This window comes from Serinus canaria, chromosome 17, assembly GCF_022539315.1.
Source record: "Serinus canaria isolate serCan28SL12 chromosome 17, serCan2020, whole genome shotgun sequence".
NCBI classification, from domain to species: domain Eukaryota; kingdom Metazoa; phylum Chordata; class Aves; order Passeriformes; family Fringillidae; genus Serinus; species Serinus canaria.
In genome coordinates, this window is record NC_066330.1 from 1,636,854 (window position 1) to 1,655,821 (window position 18,968).

The following is an 18,968-nucleotide window of genomic DNA, read 5'->3' on the forward strand; positions in this document are numbered from 1 at the left end:
AAACACTTTCTGGCAGCATTTTCTCCTTTGTGCACACAGTGCTGTGACTGCATGTGCCAGGAGGATGTCACAGAACTCACGTGCTCAGGTCCAGGTGACACTGGTCTGATTTTCCCTCCCTAGTCCTGTCAGACCTCATCGGTCACTCTTGAGCTGCTCCCCCCAAGCTGGGTAATGGTGGTCTCAAACAGTAGGAGGAAAACAATTTGGAACCAGCCCCAGTTAGTGCAGGCAGGAGTTGCTCAGTGGCACAGCCCAGGGAGGTTTGTATTCCTGCAGCAGCAGCACACCTCCCTCCAGGCAGAGCTGGCTTCCTGCTGCCGAACCGAGCACCTGGAACGGAGCCGTGCCTGTCTGTGGCAGGGGATTGTTGAAAGCCTCAATTGTTCTGAAGTAGGTCTCGTGCTGTTAATGTTTGTTTCCTAGTTTCTGGGTACCTGAGTAGAGGGAAAAGTAGTATTCTTGGGAGTTTGTACCCCTCTGAATGTGAGTGACACCCGTTTGCATTCCTCTGTGAACAGCTTGTGTTTGTTCCTGTGTGCTCTAACATTTGTAGCTTTCTGGGTCTGTATCTGCATTGTTTAAAACAGCTCTGAATTCTGTTCCCATTAGGAAGATACCTGAAGATACCTGGCTTCAACTGGGTGTGTGGCTGTGCTCCCCTCAGAAACATCCTTTGATATTTATTTGTATTTCAATACAATTTGTTGAAATTCGTACAGCTCTAAATAAACATTTAAAATGCATGTTTTCCTCCAGGAAAGCCGAGGGTGGCAAGCAGGAAGTGAGTGAGGGTGGTAAATGCTTGGCATCAGCCGAAGTCCACTGACAGAACCGGGGTACAATAGCATCAGTCTTTTATTTTTAATTCTTTCCTTGCCCTGCCGTGGTCGCTAACAGAAGTGCCTTGTCTGTCCAGCCGGGCTCAGACCTGGGGGAGCTTTATTGCAGGTCGGTGCTTGTGCTGGTCACTGCTGCTGCCGCCGGCCTGGCAGGCACTGGTGCTGCCGCCTGCTCTCCCCGGGGCCCAGAGTTCCTCACTCTGGAGCTGGGAGGAGGGAAATGCTCAGAAACTGTTTTTTTTTTCATGAGTATCAGCCCTGGGACTTTGCATAAGACCGTAGTGAGAGAGATTTGAAGAGCGCCGGGGAGCGCGGCATCGCTGGAGCCGTGAGTAGGGAGGGTGGCAGCTGGTGGTGGGAAGGAGAGCTGGGCTTGGTGCCTGGCTCCTCCGGAGGGGAATTGGGCTGTTTCTCACCTCCAGGATGCCCTACTGTCCTCTGAGGGGGTTCCTTGCTTCCCCTGTATTTCCAGCAAACCCATGGGAGCAAGGTGGGTTACTGAGGGCGATGTTCACCATGGCCACAGTGTGGGGTTTTCCTTGGTATTTGAACCATTCTGCCTGTGGTGACAGTCCCTCACTCGGGACAGGCGTGGAATCTTCCCTCTGGGAACACAGAACATTCCCAACCCCAAATTCTGGGATTCTGGCCGAACTGCTGCTTGACACGCTGCCACCTTGTTGCTGCCTTGTGCAAACTCCAGGGCTGGAGGAGGGAGCTCAGGGGGGTAAGTACAGGGATGGACTCGGGGCTGATACCTGTGAGCTGCAGTGCTTTGCATTCCCCAGTCACTGCCCAGGCTCTGTCCCTGGTGCAAGATGCATGTGTGATATCTGTCTGCTCTCAGCAGGCAGTGAGAGCAGGACACTGCAGAGCCAAGACTTACTCCCAGGGCTGGAGAAGGGCAGAAGCTGGGCTGGAGTCACCCCATTCCTGAGCCTGCTCTGGCTTTGCCAGGTCCAGAGAGCTGGGTCTGTAATCATGAGAGCAGTGCAAGCATCTGCTTGGCTGAATGGTGCTGGCCCGTGGTGTTGAGCCGTGGCTGCCAAGCCCAGCATCGTTCTGGGGATGCAAATAAACCCCGCACGGCCCTGCCTCGACCAGTGCTGCGTAGGGGGACAGACAGCTTTCGTGGCTGTGTCCATGAAAACTCCTACGTGTTTCTCCTGGAGCAGCCAGAGCTAATTCAGGCCCCACCAGTGAGAACGAAGGGTTTAAATTGTCCTTTCTCAGCATCTCGCCTCTGCACTTGTCCGTGTCCCCCCGCACTCGGCCTCTGTGGAGCCGGGGACAGGGGAGGACAAGCTGACAGGCCTTGGGTTCCGTTTCCTGGGGGTTTCTCGGGCTTTCCTGCAACCTCGATGTTTAAACCTAATGCCTTGTATTTATTCTAAAATGGCTTTCATCTGATTTCCCTCTCGGTTAACAATTTAGCTGTCACAATCAATAACGGCGAGGATCCATCCCCGGCCGCCATCAGCTCACGTTACCGTCCTGCAATTACCCGGCGGTGGCACCGCTGCCGGGGCTTTGCTGGGGAATTATCAGGTTACTAATGAAGCCCGGGCAGCGGCGGGCGGCCAGACGCCGCGGCGGTGGGCGCGATCCCCGCTGCCGCGATCGGAGGGGGGCTGCGGGGCCGGCCCGGACCGTGCGCCCCGTCGGGGCGGGAAGCGGCGGGGGAGGACCGGGACGAGCCGGACCGGGCTGCCCCCTCCCCGCCGCGCCCCCGGGCGGTGCCGCAGCCGGTGCCGCCGCCGCAGGTAGCGGGGCCCGGCGGGGCGGGCGGCCCCCGGGGCGCGGCGGGGGGGCGCCGTTTCCTGCCCGGCCCGCGGCCGCCCCCGGCGGGGGAGCGGGGCCGGCGCGGTTCCCCGCCCGGCTCCCCGCCCTTCCTGCCGCGGCCGCGGGACGCGCCGCCCGCGGGCACGGAGAGCGGCGGCGGCGGGCGGAGCGGGGCGCGCCCGCCCCATGCACCGGAGCCATGGGGGCGGGCAGCCCCGGGGCCCTGGCCGCCGCGCCCCGGCCGGCGCCCAGGCGGGCAAGGTGAGAGCTGCCGCCGCCGCCGCTGCCGTCGGGGCCGGGAGCGGGGCTGGAGCGGGGCCGGGCTCCCCGCGGCGGCCGGTACCGGGGCTGGGGCCGGGCCGGGGCCGGGGCCGCTCGCTGCCTCCAGCGCCAGAGGGGTGGATTTTTCCATCCCGGCGTTTTCTGGGGCGTTTTGTGCTCGGCGGAGGGAGAGGGGGAAGAATTTCGATTTTTAATTACTACCATTAAAAAAATCAAATTTGCAATTCTTTGGGTGGCCTGATGGATTCCCTGATTGACAGCCGGAATTGACACTCTGGTACCTCTTATCTCGGGCATTTACGGCAATTTCTAATTGCAGGTAGTTTGGGGGGTTTTTCAGCGCCTTGGCTCGCATGGGAACCGAGCGATTACTTCAAGAGGCCCGGGTTAAGTGCAGGCAGGGGGAGAATTCAATCCACATTCAAATTGCTTCATTAAAGAGACGCAGCTTTTGTTGCAAAGGATTTAAATGGCCACTAGAAAGTTCTTATTTATTGTTTTGAGGCGGTTTATATAGGGTGCCCCGCGCTCGCCCGGCGCATGGAGCCGCAGCCTCCCTCTCCCGCTCTCTCCATCAAGGTGATGCCGCCGGAGCCGCTGCCCAAGGGGAGCGCCCGCTGTCTGGACCCGCACTCCCGCGCCATGGTAAGCGGGGCCGGGGGTTGCGGGTTCCGGCCGGGACAAGCCGGGCCGGGAATGAGGGGCCGCACTGGGCCGGGGGTGCCTGGAGCTGTGGGGATCCGCTGGGCCGGGGGCTGTGGGGACGCGCGGGACCGGGGATTACGGGGTCTCGCCGGGGATGTCAGGGGTTTGTGCGTACCCGCCGGGCCGGGGATGCCGAGGACTGCGGGTACCCGGCGGGACGCTGCGCTTCGGTGCCGCGGGGAACGGCGGGGCCCCGGCTGACGGCCCCGCCGTGGCTCTGCCCGCAGTCGCAGCCCGACGGGGAACCTCTTCCTGGAGCCCTGGAGAAGGAGGACGCCCGCTCAGCGCCCAGCACCCCTTCCACGCCGTCCGTCTGCTCCCCGCCATCCTCCTCCTCCTCCACGCCGTCGGCCGGCAAAAACGTCTGCTCCAGCTGCGGGCTGGAGATCCTCGACCGGTACCTGCTGAAGGTGAGCGTGGCGGAGGGCGGCGGGGGCGGCGGGGGGCGGCGGGTGGCCCCGGGTCTCAGCCCCTTCTCTGCCGCAGGTGAACAACCTCATCTGGCACGTCCGGTGCCTGGAGTGCTCCGTGTGCCGCACCTCGCTGCGCCAGCAGCACAGCTGCTACATCAAGAACAAGGAGATCTTCTGCAAGATGGACTACTTCAGGTAGGGACCGGGCCGGGGCCGCTCCGGGGGCTCAGCCCTCGCCGGCTGCCGCGGGGTCGGGGCCGCTCGGGCGCTGCCGTGGGGAAGGTTCGGAAAACCCGCCGGCCTCACTGGAGCAGCCGAGTGGGAGACGACCCTCAGGAAACGGGGAGAAAACAAGGAAGGGAGCTTGGGGTGCAACTGCACAACCGCCCGGAGGGATTCCTGCCCTATGGCCGGGCTGTACGGGCCGCCCCGAGCCCCTGCTCCTCCCGGCTCGGCGGCGACCGCGGCGGGGAAAAAAGACTGGAGCGGCCTCGTCCCGGCTCCTGCCGGAGGGGAAATAGGCACTGCCAGCCTGCGGTGCCCAGCGGCTTTCGGGGAGCCCCTGTCAGCGCTGTGGGCCCGCAGTGGCCGGAGCGTCCGCGGCGGGAGCGCGTTACGGAACGGAAACGAACGACGGGCGGCAGCTGCGGCCGGCCGGGGCTCGGCGGCGGCCCCGGGGCTCGGTCCGGACCCGCACACCCGGGGCAGCCTGCCCCGCAGGGAGGATGTTCTGGCTTCGACAGGCTTTCTGTTCTAAACCTTAAACCACTAATTTTCCTCCGATTTGACTCGCACGAGGGGACTGAGTATTTTGAGCTCCTCGCCGGGGTTTGACTAAACATTGGAACCCCCGCTCTGACTTTTCCCACCCTACCAGGATGAGGGAATGCTGTTTGACCCGGGAGAAAGGGGAATGGCAGGCAGGAAATGGGAATGACCCCGGCGGGGCGCGGGGGGCTCGGAGCATCCTCCGGCCGCGGCAGAGCTCGGGGCTGCCCCGACGACAGCGGGCAGGGGAGCTCGGGGGGCACCTCAGAGATTCCTCCGGTGTTTTTTGTTAAAGGGTCTGCGCTTGCCCGATTTTCCGCAGCTCAGCCCCTGCCCCCGCCGGGCTCGGTGCGGTGCCGGGAGTGCGGAGCTCACGGAGGCGGGTGTGGGGCTCGGAGAACCGGGTCAGTCCCGAGGCTGCGGTGCTCTGCGTCCTGCCCTGTGATGGTTTTTGTTGTTATTACTATTATTATTGTTATTATTTTCAAACCGCAATTTTCGGTGATTTCAGGGAAATTTTTCCCACTCAGCACAGAAAGGCACAAGGGGGTCCCGGGGCCGCGGTGCTGTTTCGGAGCACTTTGAGCGTTTTCATTCATTTATCGCCGTTCTGGTGCCGTTCATGTTTGGTTTCTTTTTCGTTTGTTTTTAAGAGTGTACCTTTCCAAAGGCGGTTTTAAAGTAGCGCCGGGATCTCGAAATGACCTTTGAGCAAATATGGCAAATAATAATGTTAAAATAAATCTGTTTCGCGACCCCCCCGTCCGAGAAGCTCCGAGCCCCTTCCCCGCTGGGAGCAGCCAGGCTCTGCCCGCCGGTACCGGCGGGGCCAAGGGAAATAAAACGAAAATCGCGGAAGCCGCCGCAGGACGCTCCCGGTTCCTGCGGCACCCGTTCGTGGGGCGCGGGGGCTCCCAGCCCGCGCTCCGCACTTGTCTTTTGCATAGAAAGGTGGGGGTTTGGAGAGATTTTTAAATTTTATTTTAGTGAATCCCTGAGCGGGGGCAGCGACGGCAGCGGCGGCGCTCGGAGCCCGGCGGGTGCGGAGCTGCCTCGCTGCTCCCGACCCCGCGGGGATCGCTGCGGCCCCGGCCGAACCCCGGGCCGGCCCCGCTGCGGTGCTCGGGGGTGGTGGGCGGGGGTCGCTCCCGCCGCCTCCCGCGGCAGAACCCGCCGGGCTGAGCCGCCGCCGTCGGTGCCGATGTGCTGCCGGGACCCGCTCGGCAGGGCTGGGGTCCTCCCGCTACCCGCGGCAAACTCGCCCCGTTGTCCGTTCTCTCGGCTGCCTCCTGCACCCACCCAGCCCTGGGAGCATCCTGGCTGGCATCTTGCTGACTCCGGCCAGTGAAACCTGGAGCGTGGCACGGGCTAAACCTGATCCTCGGGATGGATTTGGAAAATTTTATTTATTATTTGAGGCAGATTAAATGTGTGGGTTTTGTTAAAGCAAAGCAGAAACCCCATGCTGAGGCGTGTGGTCCTTGGTGCCGAGGCAGAGGGAAGGGGCAGTGAGATGCTCTGCACAGGTCACACGGATGCTCTGCATTCCTCTGACACCGGGGCTGCTGGGGGACGCTGAGGATGAAGGCTGTCAGGCACGGGGCTGTCATGTCACAGCCCCACTGCCCACGGGGAGTGTGGTTAGGCCTGCTCTGTGCGAGTGTCCTTTCTCTGTCCCCATGAGGGGCTGTGTAGGTGCTGGCTCTGACGTGACTCCATGGCCTCATGCGCATTTTTAAGCAAATGCTGCTGTTTCCTGTGTCTTGTCAAATAATTACATTTGGCATCTAAGGCTCCAGCGCTCCAAGGAGAACCAAATTAAAATTGGAGCTCACTGAGTAGAACACTGTGTTCCCAGCCATGCAAGGGCTGCTCACAGCCAAGCTCCCAGGCTCCGGTCACCGGAGGCCCAGCGTGATCCTGGTGTGATTCCTGCTGTGACCTCAGTGGGCAGTCTGCAGGCGTGTGACCTTGGGGTCCCTGGCCTGGCCGTGGCTCAGGTGGCCTTCATCCCTGAGGTTGTGTTCCTCCAGGATGATGCTCCTGCTCAGGCAGCGTGAAGGTCCTCGCTGAGGCACCGCTGCTGCTCCGCCGTGGGACTGGGCAGATGTGAGCTGCAGCTGGCTCTGAGGGCTGTGCTAGAGGCTTCCTACAGGGGGGACAGGAGCCAGGGGGCACAGGGATGTTTGAGCTGTGCCTGGCCCTGGGGCTGGGTGCCCCTTGCCCTGTCCTCACAGGCAGGGATGGACAGGAGGGCTGAGGGAGCTGTGGCACCTGGGGACAAGTGGCGTGGGAGAGACAGGATGCAGCAGGGGCGTCCTCCCGCCTCTGCTCTTCCTGCACCCCAGATGATGCGGCCGCCCCTGGGGAGGTGGGATGAGTCTCCCTGGGATGAGTCTCCCTGGGATGAGTCTTTCCTGGGATGAGTCTTTCCTGGTAACGTTGCTGTCAATTTCCATCTCCCACAGTTAACATTTGGGGAGAGCATCTGCTTACCTGACCACAAACCATGCATGCAGGGCATGAGCCCATGGCTCTGGTAGTGTTTGGTAATGCTGCAGTTTGTGCCACTGTTCTGGGCTTGGACAAATCCACTGGCTCTGTGTCTCTTGCTACAGTGTGGTCCTGTCCCCATCCCATCCCTGTCCCTACCAGGCAGGTAGCAGGAGTCCTGTGGAGCCCCTTTCCTGGGGGTCTTGGGCTCTCACTGCCCTGTGAGCTCAGTGAGCTAAATCCTGTGTTGTGTTTGAGCTGTTATTTGCAGCGCTGATGGTCGGGGCAGATTTCTTGCAGGCATTTCTCTCCCCATTCCTGTGTCCCTGGCAGTGGTGGTCCCTGCAGTGTCCCCTGTGTGGGGTGACAGTGGGTGCTGGTGCCTGGCCCCAGCCCTGTCTCTGCTGGCTGCAGCGGTGCCGCAGACGGGAGTTGGCCGAGAGCCGCAGGCGCAGCGTCAGTGCTGCTGCAGCTGCAGGCTGTGCAGCCCCGTGCCCGTGCCCGGCTGTGCTGAGCCTCGGCCTCTCTGCAGGCTCTGCTCATGGTGTGGCCCTACAGGGACAGGGACAGGGACATCAGCCTCTGTCTGTGCTGCTGCCACGGCCACAGGAGCCCCCGCGTCTTTCAGCAAACCCTGCCCAAATCCCTGGGCACTGCTGCCAACCTGGGGGTCCTGCCTGCTCCTCAGGAGATGCCTGGGTGTCTCCCCAGGGTCCAGCTGATGTGTGACCTTTTCTGTGTGGTGCCTCAGTTTCTCCTGCCTGTGCTGTGCTCCCCTGGCTGGGGCTGGAGCGGGGAGCGGCGATCACCACGTGCCATTAGCTCTGTGCGCCTGCCCCTCGCTTGATACTGTTCAGCAAGTACCACTGTTTACATAGCACATTGTTCAAAGTAATTCAATTTACAGGAATGATCTTTATTTCTAAATAAAAAATTAATACAGTTCTTTTGTTTGTGCGTTTATATAAACGAGCTGGCACAAAGTCAGTTTACAATGTTCCCATCTGAAGTAAATTAGTGAAGTCTCTTAGCTAAGTCTCTGTATAATTTCAGCACAGAAATGTCCTTTTTTTTTTTCTTCTTTTTTGGTCAGCTATGGTCAGGCTGAAAAATTTAGACCCTTCTTTTCCTCCCAAATAGTTTTGCTATTAGTAATCCCAGCACAGGACAGTATTTCCACATCTTGCTGGGCCCATGGTGGGCAGCAGTTCCTCGGTGTGGGGTCGGGCATGGGCAGCGCACTGGCCCTGGTGGCCTGGCCTGGGCTCTGTCTCTGCCTGTGTGCAGAGTTTGGGGCTGCTCTGGTCACTGAACCAGCGGGTTGGTGCTGCAGGGTCTTTCCTGTCGCTTGCTGTGGTCATTTCTTGTCGGTGTTTTGTGCCTGCTCTGAGAGATGCTGGAGCTGCTCGGGCAGGGCTGCCACTGGTTCTGCTTCCCACTGTGGTGAGGGGCTGGCAGGAGCCCTCTGGAGCTTGAGGTGACAGTGGCAGTGCTGGGGCTGTGTGGGGAAGTGCATTGACTGTGTTGGAGCCAGTACCACCTCTGGGGTGGCAGAGGAGATGCTCCCTTTTCTCCCGATGCTCTCACTGCTGTTCATTGCATTTATTATTTTAAGCAGCAGTAGAACTGAAAATGCAGATATCAAACCTGCCTGGCACCTCATGTCAGACACTGACCTGGGGGTTCAGGGCCATGGGCGCCACATCTGCTGCTCCCTGTGAATCACCTGCCCTTGACCACCAGCATCCCGACAGGAATGGGGGTTTTCACACAATCACCTGGTGAGAGGATTCTGGCTGTCTTGTTGCCTCTTGACTGTGCTGAGCTACCTCCCAGCATAGCTCACTCCAGCACAGTCATCATCCTCTCACAGTGAGGAGACCTCCTCCACGGGGGAAAAAGCAGATGTGTGCGCCTGTACGTGTGAGGAGAACACACATGGTTTGATTTATGGCAGCGGGAGAGAACCAGCTCTGACACAGTTTCCATCCGAGTGTCACACTGGCTGTTATCAAAATAAAAAACCCACGGGCTGGGAAGCTGATTCACAGGGCTGCAGTGAGTTACACCCACTGCTGCCCACACCTCTGCCACTGCCACAGCACGGGCACTGCTGGGGCGGCCCCACTGCATCTCTGCATGCACGGGTGCTTGGGGTGCTCGGGGTGAGCAACGCGGTCGGCAGCAGCACCTGCACGCTGACACGGTGCTGCCTGCCCTCCCTTCCTGCCTTCCCTGCCTGCCCTCCCTCCCTGCCTGCCCTGCCTGCCCTCACCTGTCTGCTCTCCCCGCAGCCGGTTCGGTACCAAGTGTGCGCGCTGTGGCAGGCAGATCTACGCCAGCGACTGGGTGCGGCGGGCACGGGGCAACGCCTACCACCTGGCCTGCTTCGCCTGCTTCTCCTGCAAGCGGCAGCTCTCCACCGGCGAGGAGTTCGGCCTGGTGGAGGAGAAGGTGCTGTGCCGGATCCACTACGACACCATGATCGAGAACCTGAAGCGCGCGGCAGAGAACGGTACGGAGCGGGCACCGGCACGCTGTCACCCTTGGCACAGGGTGCTGGGGAGGGTCCTATCATTGCCAAAAAGGGGTGATGCGTGGTCCTGGGGGGGTTGAGCACAAGGCCCTGGGCTGGAAGAGGGCTCACAGGGTGGCCAATGTGCTGGCAGCACCTGCGGCTCGTGGCAGACCTGTGTGCGGTGGGCAATGCCAGGGACAAATGCCTGGTCCTGCACAGCCTGGAGTGCAGAGCGTGAGGAAGGCGCTGGGAATTTGAGGCTGTGAGTCATGAATGTAGAAGGTGGGACTGGCAATTGGACAAAACCTTCCCATCATTTTCCACCGGCCCTGCCCATGTGAGGCTGTGGCACAGCCAGCCAGCCAAGCTGGTGACACTGGGGTCACACAGCACTGCAGCTCCTGTCCCTTCCCCAGCCTCCTGCATGGCAGTTCCCAGAGGGATGCTCAGAGGAACAGATTTGTGGGGTTAGTCCAGAGTGGTGCTTAGGGAGGCCAGGCAGTGCCAGGGCCTGTGCTGGTGTGGAAAGGGCTTCAGCACACGGTGGGCACAGGGAGTGACGTGCCGTGTCCCGGCCCATGCAGCATGTGGAAACCATTAACAACCTGACAGGAAAATAATATGGTTCAGTTTACTGTGTTTGAGAAAGAGGATGGAAACAGAGTGCCCAGTTGGGCTGGGAGGGCCCTGGCTTGGGACGTGGCTTGTGACGTGTTGGTCCATCTGGTCAGCTGCTGCGGGTGTGAGGGAGGTGATGGGGAGCAAGGATGGAGGGAGAGAAGCCACGTGTCCTGGGGGACCAGAATGGTGTGAGGACAGCAGGGTCTGGCACTGGGGAGTCCCTCAGAGCTGCTGCCCTGGCTGAGGGCTGGGATGGTGAGTTTGCTGCTACTGCTGCTCAGAACAACCTGCTGGTGTGGGCTGAGCACCAGTGTTGGGCAGTGCTGGGGCACCTGGTGAGTGTCAGGTGTCACTACCTGTGTCCAAGGGGTTTTGAGAAGGGGGTGGGATCACTTTGGAGAGCTGTAGCTGCTGTGGAGTTGCAGGGCCACACTCCCCCCCTCCAGTAATTACCCAGCAATTTCTTCTGCACATGAGGTTTTACATACAAGAAAAATAAACAGATGTTGCTGAAGTCAGAGTCCCATTCATCATCCGAAAAGAACAAGTCAAACTATATGAGAAAGTCCTTCAACTCAAGCCAAGACAATCACAGCCTGGTCCAGCTCGGGGAGCGCTCTCCGGGCTGTGCAGGCGCATCCTGGGAGTGGGGCGAGGCCAGCCCTGCTCGCTGCCCTCCCCCACCATCCCCGCCCGCCCCTCCCTTAGTGGGGCTTCACCCACCCACCCTGCCCGAGCAGCCAGGCTGGCATGGGCTGCAGCAGGGCCCAGTGAGCAGCCAGGCTCTGGGCACCTCTCTGAGGCTGCACAGCAGCGTGAGCACGGCTGGGCTCACCCTGACACAGGGCTGGTGCCCCCGGAGTGTCCCCTGGAGTGTCCCCTTAGTGTGGCTGCTGCTCCTGCATGGCCACCCCAAGGCCCTGGGGACGGTGCTGCTCCTGCTGCTGCTCTGGGACCCAGGCAGAAGAGGAAGGTCAGGATGCTGGGACAGTTTGGGGCTGGGGAAAGGAGCAAAGAGCCCATTGAAATGCTCTGAGCAAATGAAAGGACTGATGGAGGCAACGCCCACGAGGGAAAACGGGGTCACAGGGGGCAGCAAGGGGCAGGAGTGATGGATGTGGGTGAGCCTGGCAGAGACAGGGTCCCTTCCCAGCCACTCCCTGGAGAATGTGGCCAAGTGGTGAGCGGGAGTCAGGGCCAGAGGGACATCAGTGCTTGCCCTCACACACCACCTTGACCCTTTCTTGCTGCTGTCTCCCCTTATTCCCTGTGGCCTTCACCACTTGCTGCATTTTTCTTAATTCCACAGTAAACTCTTGGGGAATGATTGTTTCTCCTTCCCTGTGTGTGGAGGGGCTCAGCAGACCAGGGCAGCTCCTGGGTGGCCATGCTCCACTCTTTCTGCTCCCACTGCAGGAAGAGGTGCTTTAGCTGTGCCAGGCTGTGATGCCAGAGCTGTTGTCCCTCCGTTGAGGGGATGCCCTGGGTGTCCCACGCTGTGGTGCCACCAGGTGTGGTGTCCCCCAGAGCAGCAGCTTCTGCACGTAGTGGGGCAGGCAGGCTTCTGCCCTGTGCCTCAGAGGACTTCTCCCCTGCAGGCAATGGGATCACGCTGGAGGGGGCTGTGCCCTCGGAGCAGGACAGCCAGCCCAAGCCAGCCAAGAGAGCCCGCACCTCCTTCACCGCCGAGCAGCTGCAGGTAGGGCAGGGGCCAGGGGGCTGCGGGGGCTGGGGCTCCCCAGCCTCACCCAAGCCCCTCTCTTCTCTCCTCTCCTCTCCCCTCCTCTTCCCACAGGTCATGCAGGCACAGTTTGCTCAGGACAACAACCCCGACGCACAAACGCTCCAGAAGCTGGCAGACATGACGGGGCTGAGCCGCAGAGTCATTCAGGTGAGGCAGGGACGGGCAGGAGTGGCCACCATGGGCCAGGCAGGACAGGCAGGGCAGGCAGGGGGCACCTGGAGGCTGGCACCAGCCAGGGCTCACACTCACAGCCCGTGGCTCCTCACCCCCGGACCTGCAGCATCCATCCAGCAGCTCCGAGCCGCCTCCCTGCCTGCCCTGCTCCCGCAGCGATGCCAGCACTGTTCCTTCTCTGTCTCACTCGTGGGTTTTCTATTTGTTTTCCTTCTTATGATGCAATGAATCAAACCCCACAGCCCCAGCCATCCTCAGTAAATCACTGGGTGGGGAAGCTGCCGGTAGCAGCGGGTCCTGGAGCACTGTGCTCTGTCCCAGCTGCTGCCGGGAGTGGGAGCTCCCCCGGCAGCCACCCCTGCCACAGAGGCAGAGTCAGGAGGAATTGGCTTTGAGAAGTTTAAAGAAAAAGGAGTTTTGCAGCTCCAGAGGGTGCTGTGGAAGTCCCCACCTCTGATGTGGGAGGGGAGGGCGGGTGGTGCTGTGGGGACTGAGCAATGTCCCCTGTGCAGCTCCCAGCTCCCAGCCAGCTCAGCTCTGCCTCTTGGTGACGTTTGTACTCATCACTTCAACGTTCTGCTCGCATACTTTCTGCATACAACAAAAACACGAGTGGTTAAAATAAATTTGGAGCTTTCATCCGAGATTGTTTTGCCAATGACACTTTTGAATTTTATGTGTGAAAATCTGACTTGAGCCTCTGATATTGAGATTCTTCATTTAGCTAAAGATCAAGCAGGCTGCACACCAGGTGATTTTTTTTGTGGATGTTTTTTAGAGCTGCTTTGAACAGGAAACAATTTGTCAAATGCTTAGAGTGTTTCCTTCTTTATGATCCTGTGTGCTCTGCCTTGGAGAACTGATCTTCACTCAGTCTTGGAGAAGGTTTTTACTCACAGCTACCTTTCAGAAATTAAAGCATAAGAAACAGATCACCTCTTTAGCATAAAAACCCCTTCCCATATATGTTTTAACTCTAGGATGGAATTCCCAAACTACTCCTTTAATTCAAGGCAGTGAGATATGATCAGAGATCTCATACCTGCTGCAGTTCATTCCTTTTGTAAAGACTTAGAAGAAACACCCATCCAAGGACCCTGGTGAAGGAGCACATTTTAACCCATTTGTCCCTCAGCTGCCACAACGCTCGCTGCTTTCTTTTCAGGTTTGGTTTCAAAACTGCAGAGCCCGCCATAAAAAACACACCCCGCAGCACACGGTGCCGCCCTCGGGAGCGCCCCCGTCCCGCATCCCCTCCTCGCTGTCCGATGACATCCACTACTCGCCCTTCAGCAGCCCCGAGCGGGCCCGCATGGTGACGCTGCACGGATACATCGAAAGTAAGAGATGCCAGGGCTGGGGCAGGGCTGGGGCAGGATTGGGGCAGGGCTGGGGTGGTGGCAAAACCCTCCTGGTGCTGCGGGTGCAGGGATGGTGCCCGTGCTGCCGCTCCTCCTCTCGTGTCTGATCAGCTTTGCCCTTGGGGTTAACTCGTCCCCAGCCAAGTCAGTGCCGGGGTTTCACTGCCTGGTCCTCGGCCCCCCTGTGCTCTCTGTGTCATGGAGAAGAGGTGTGAGTGTGCCCTGTGGGGCTCGGTGGTCAGTGGTCTCCTTCCTGCTCAAGTTGCTTTCTCTGTTCCCAGTGAATGATTTGTGAGCAATGGGCAGCTTTGGTCATGCCTGGACAGAGGTTTTTGGCTCTGTGGCTCTTGTGGGGTTTCTCCCCTCCCTCACCCACGAGGTCAGGGCTGTGCCCCTGCCCCTCCTGCTCCCCGTGTTTCCTGGTGGAGCCCAGCTGTGAGCACAGAGGGCTGTGGGCTGTGTTGTTTGCAGTAACAGAGGCTGAAGCCCCTTCTCATCCACAGGTCAGGTACAGTGTGGACAAGTGCACTGTAGACTTCCCTACACTGCTCCACCAGTGCACCTCAAAGCAGACATGGAAGGACCACTGTCTAATAGGGGTGAGAAGGTAAATGGAGTCCCTGCTCCAGGCTCTGGGGCCAACCCTCGCTGTAGCAAAGATTTGTGTGTGACATCATTGCCACCTCCTGTCAGCATCACTGCTTCTCCATGACCTCCACAGCTGCCACCCACCCATGTGTCTTCCCTTAGTTTTGGGGGTCCTAGATGCACCCACTGTTGGTCAGAATGGCATCACTGTGTTTTCCCTTGGGCACCCCTCGCTGTTGTGACGTGCTGGGACTCTTTGCCTGCATCCACTGAGGGCTCTCACATCCTCCTGCCTGGATCCTCCCTGGGTTCCCCTTCCCGGTGCCCTGAGCTCTGTCTGCTCTGTTCCTCAGGCCCCTGCACGTGTGGTCAGTGTGAGCAGCACCTGGCTGGTAACAACAGAGCAGGGGGGACCTCTGACATGTGCTAACTTCCCAGTTTTCCACGAGTTAACAAAAAAGATTCATTTATTGTGGATAGCAGTATTGCTTAAAAATAATAACAACTGGCTGTTACAATATCTGAAGTAGGAATGTTATTTCACAATGTCTGGCCAGGAGACAATATTTATTGCATGTTGATATTTTTCTGTTCAGCTCTTACAGTATCTGTTCTAACACACAGCTTATGGGGGGCAAGAATTCTCAAGCATGCTTAGGTTTGGAAGATTTTATTTAGGACCCCAGTTTCAGTGACTTCCTTCTGAGGCAACAGCGAGCCTTTGGCAATTCTGAATGGTTTTAGCTTTTGGCTTTACTGTTAGAAGTTCTCAGCACCTCTCTTTTCAGATCTCTCTCTTCTCAGTGCAGCAGCTTATTGAGCTCTGTTTCAATGGGCAGAAGCAGGGGCACAGCAAAGATACCTTTTCAATCTAAATTCTACCATTTTGTCATATGTGCCCAGCAAGCTGCAGAGTTTTTAGAAAATATTATACAGTCCTGCTGCTGTTGTTAGGGAGGCTTCACTGCAGCAAGCAGCTCCTGATTTAAATGCAATTACTGGCTCACAGCTGTTGCAGAACAGGGTTCTCAGGACACGGAGCTGCCCCCCAAACAGCTCCTTTTCTAAACAAACTCTTGCATGTTGAATTCCTGAAAACTGAAGTAGCTTTTTTTCCCCACATCTAAAAATTTTTAAAAGCAGAGATAGCTGAGATCCTGGGAAAACACATTTCAATGCTGAGTGTGTGTGTGTGTGTGGGGCAGCCCCACCCTCCTCTGGGGATGCCCAGAGCAGTGGCTGGTGAGAGGTGAGAGCTGAGCTGTGAGCAGCCCAGCAGCTGCTTCCCCTGGGCCTGCAGAGCAGCGAGGTGCAGTTTGAGGGGAGCCTGTGCTGGTCACTGGGTGAGGTGGACACTCAGGACTGCTGGGCATGGTCTGTGTCCTTCTTGGTAGCTGCTGTATCCCAGAAGAGATGCAGGAAGTGCCGTGTTTGGGGCGCTGCCCGGTTGTGTTCGGTTCCACAGCCCAAGGTGTCTCCTGTCACCTCCCACCTGGGCTCCTCAGTGGCAGCTCCTTCCCTGGGCAGGGCTGGCAGCTCCTGGGCAGAGAGGGTTTCCTGCAGGAGGAGGCTGCCCTGGCAGAGCCCGTTCTGCTGCTCCCTGCGGTGCGTGGCCGTGGCCGGGGCCGTGCCGCTGACGCTCCCTTCTCCCCCCAGGTCATCCTCTTCCAGTACTGACTGCACAGACTCCTCCTCACCTGCCCGTGGCCCTGCCAGCCCCGCTGCCCCTGAGCCGCTGACAGTGCCCGGCCCGCGGGAGAAGCTCAGCCCCAGCACTCTCAGCGCCTCCCAGTGAGCAGCACCTGACGCCCGCTCCGATTGCTCCAGCGACACTCTGTGTATGTGTGTGTTGAGTGCACAGTTACATTTTACACTTGTTTCTTGTGGACTTGTAGAATGACCGTGAGTCTCTCCAAGGCAGTGCCAGACACAGTCAAAACTGGTGACTCTGCTGTGCTTGCAAGTCTTGCTCCCAAACCCACGGGAATACGAACAACCCAGGACACGCTGAGTCTCAGGGGGGTCGATGATCGCCTCTGAACGCAAAGGAAGGAGGAATTTTCGTGGTTTGGCCTGATTCTCTTTTTGCACCAGTGAAGCAGTTCCTGGACATCCCTCCTTCTTTCCACTCGCATGTGTGAAATCTGAAATTGGCTTTTTGGCTCAGCAACTCGATATATAGACAGACCTTCCTGAGCCAAACTCGCAGGTAGCTGAGACTCCACTGAGTGGAAAACATGATGCCAGCTGGAAATAGGCAGTTTTCCTTCCTCCTCAAAGTGCTTTAGAATCACATGTCCTTTGATCACTCAAAGGTAAGTAAATCTTAGTGTTTTTCCCCCCGTTTTATAGGAGGGGAAGCAGAGATGTCCTAAACTGAGAGGAACCATGAGGGTTGGTGGCAGAGCCAGGTTTAGCACCCTGAAGTTTTTGAATGCTGACTTGTTCTTAGAACACTGAATATCTCTCTCCTCTCACAGCCATCTGCCAAATCTTTTTCGTTTTTTTTTTTTTTAAAGTTTTTTACTCTCATTCTTTATTAACAAGCTACTTTATTTCCTTGGAGTCATATTGGATCACAAATGGGTGATTTCAGAATGTACCTACAGAAAACTCTCAGACAATCCATACTCTGGGACTGGGAAATGCTCGATGGAAGGAGGCCATAAAGGTGTAGAAATGTTCTGCCCTGCTGTGGACTCAAGTTCAGTCAGTGGAAAGAGTTGGGTAGAAACTGGAGCCCAGTCAAAAAGGTGAAAGCCACATTATGGCCAGCAGGAACCATCACTAGCCAAGTGGACATTAAGGGGATGGCATCTTCCTTAGTCTGGCAGCATGGCTCTGATCCCCTCTGCCCTCCTGGTCTCCCTTGCTGGGGTAGGGCTGTCACTCCTGCCAGGCCCTGGGATGAGGGTGCATCCCAGGAGAATGGCTGGGCTCACAGGAAGCACTCAGCAGTCTGGCCCCAAGTCAGGAAAAGGACTCCAAAACGATCCCATCCTTCATTGATGGTAATAACGAAAAGTAAACAAGAGACCTCTGCCAGCCCTTCTCAGTTTGCACCGAGCCAGGAGCAGGTCTGTAACAAAACCTCTCTCCATGCAAGCACATGGGTCTGTCCTGCTGTGAAGTGTCTGTGAGGCTGCTCTTCCAAGAATGTGAAAGCCTCCCCTGAGCCACAGCCAGTGAGGGATGGGACTGAGCCGTGCCCGAGGAGCAGGAGATGGGAATCCCTCTGTTCCATGACTTGTTTGTAATTGCAACTGTAGATCCACGTGTTCTCCTCTCTGGGAGATCCTGGATCAATCCAGGTGGGAACCATCCCACAGCTCTGGCCAGCCCACACTGCCCACATGGGGAGCCTCCTCCTGCCCGTGTCCCTGAACTTTGTGTGACACCAGCAGCCAGACACGTGGCTGCACTGAGCCCCCAGGAGCGCCCCGGGAGCGGCGTGGGGAGATGGGGACCTCTGCTGAGGTGACCACTGAGATCTCTTGGCTTGAGTAACAGCTGAGTACAACAAACACACTTTGATATTGGAACAAATCCACACCCCCCTCCTGTGTGTCCGTGTACTGAGGGTGATGGCACTACCTGGGACAGCTGGGCCAGTACCTGCCAAACTGCAGCCAGCAGCTCTAGTCCAGATTCAAAGTAACCTTTGAAAGGAGAGAGGGGAATTAAGTCCACAAAATGCTATTGTCACTTCCAGATGTGTGAGTGACCATTTGCAGAGTGTGACCAGTGATGAGGCGCTGCCATATGCCTGACCTGACTGGAGCCACCTCTGCAGAGGTGTCCCTTGGGGAGGGGACAGTCACCAGTTGCTCCAGGTGCATCCTTTTTGTCCTTTTCATAGAATGAGGGAAGGGTGAGTGCTCCCTTGGCTGGCTGTTGCTGAGTGTTTGTCATCACAGGTTGAGGTGGTTGCTGTGCCAGCCTTGAGATGCTCGTGGGGGGTCACTGGGGCCTGACTTTGTTCTCCATTTGTGCTTGCACATCCTAATGACCATTTAGTTGTGGAATTAGTGCCATAAAGGAATGGGTAGTTACTCCATTTGACACAGAAGGAGAGATCCAGGCTGGAACTTGCCCTGACATCCCACAGTCTCTGAGATTGCCACAACGGTTCTGTTGAGGGAGAAAAGGGTTTGATGTGTTTCTCCCTTCTGTCCTGGCAATGCAGTGAAAGGGGAACGATGAAATATGTATCTGTTAAACACCAACTTGATCAGAAAAACCCCACTTGGGAATGTCCTGGGTATCCAAGGGTCTGTAAGCAGTGCCACGGCAGGGCTGAGGGAATGTCGGTGTTTCTCTCCAGGGATGTGGGCTCACCACAGACTGTGCTCGGGGCACTTCCCCCCATAAGTAGCCAGGAGCAGCTTTGCTAATTCAGAAATCAGGCTCTGTTTATATTAAGCCCAAATTGTTTGCAAAAACTGGAAGCAATTCAGCTTGTGCAGTTTTAGAGCTAATTATGTGTATGGAAAATACTCAACTGTACCAAGAATGTAAGAAATCTTCTAATTTATTCAATACATTGTTTCACAACATATTTCACACTGACTGTTGCCACTGAACCAAACCTTATCTCAGGTCATTTGCATTCATCTCCTGTCTGTGGATTAAAAAAAAAATAAAATTAAAGTCATTCTCATTTTCTTAGTTTATTCA

At 57.7% G+C, this 18,968-nt stretch overlaps 1 protein-coding gene across 2 annotated transcripts; it reads left to right on the plus strand.

The window, feature by feature from the left end:
* The first annotated feature begins 2,810 nt into the window (after nt 1-2,810).
* LHX6 (LIM homeobox 6) lies at nt 2,811-18,951 on the plus strand. Of its 2 annotated transcripts, XM_050980902.1 has the most exons (10): nt 2,811-2,885; nt 3,411-3,551; nt 3,839-4,021; nt 4,098-4,219; nt 9,580-9,800; nt 12,023-12,123; nt 12,220-12,315; nt 13,508-13,682; nt 14,207-14,310; nt 15,948-18,951. In XM_050980902.1, exons 1-10 carry the CDS (start codon nt 2,811-2,813, stop codon nt 15,966-15,968), a joined length of 1,239 nt encoding a protein of 412 aa, XP_050836859.1. In that variant the 3' UTR covers nt 15,969-18,951. The 2 variants fall into 2 exon arrangements, with proteins under 2 accessions (XP_050836859.1, XP_050836860.1); XM_050980903.1 differs by lacking the exons at nt 2,811-2,885; nt 14,207-14,310 and having other exon boundaries at nt 3,080-3,551.
* Nucleotides 18,952-18,968: the final 17 nt, after the last annotated feature.

Excerpts from the sequence above, each read along its gene's own strand:
- LHX6 (XM_050980902.1), top strand. The coding sequence starts at position 2,811 with ATGCACCGGAGCCATGGGGGCGGGCAGCCCCGGGGCCCTGGCCGCCGC. Across the intron at positions 4,022-4,097 it reads TCGACCGGTACCTGCTGAAG|GTGAACAACCTCATCTGGCA; the intron begins GTGAGCGTGGCG and ends TCTCTGCCGCAG. Across the intron at positions 14,311-15,947 it reads TGTCTAATAGGGGTGAGAAG|GTCATCCTCTTCCAGTACTG; the intron begins GTAAATGGAGTC and ends TTCTCCCCCCAG.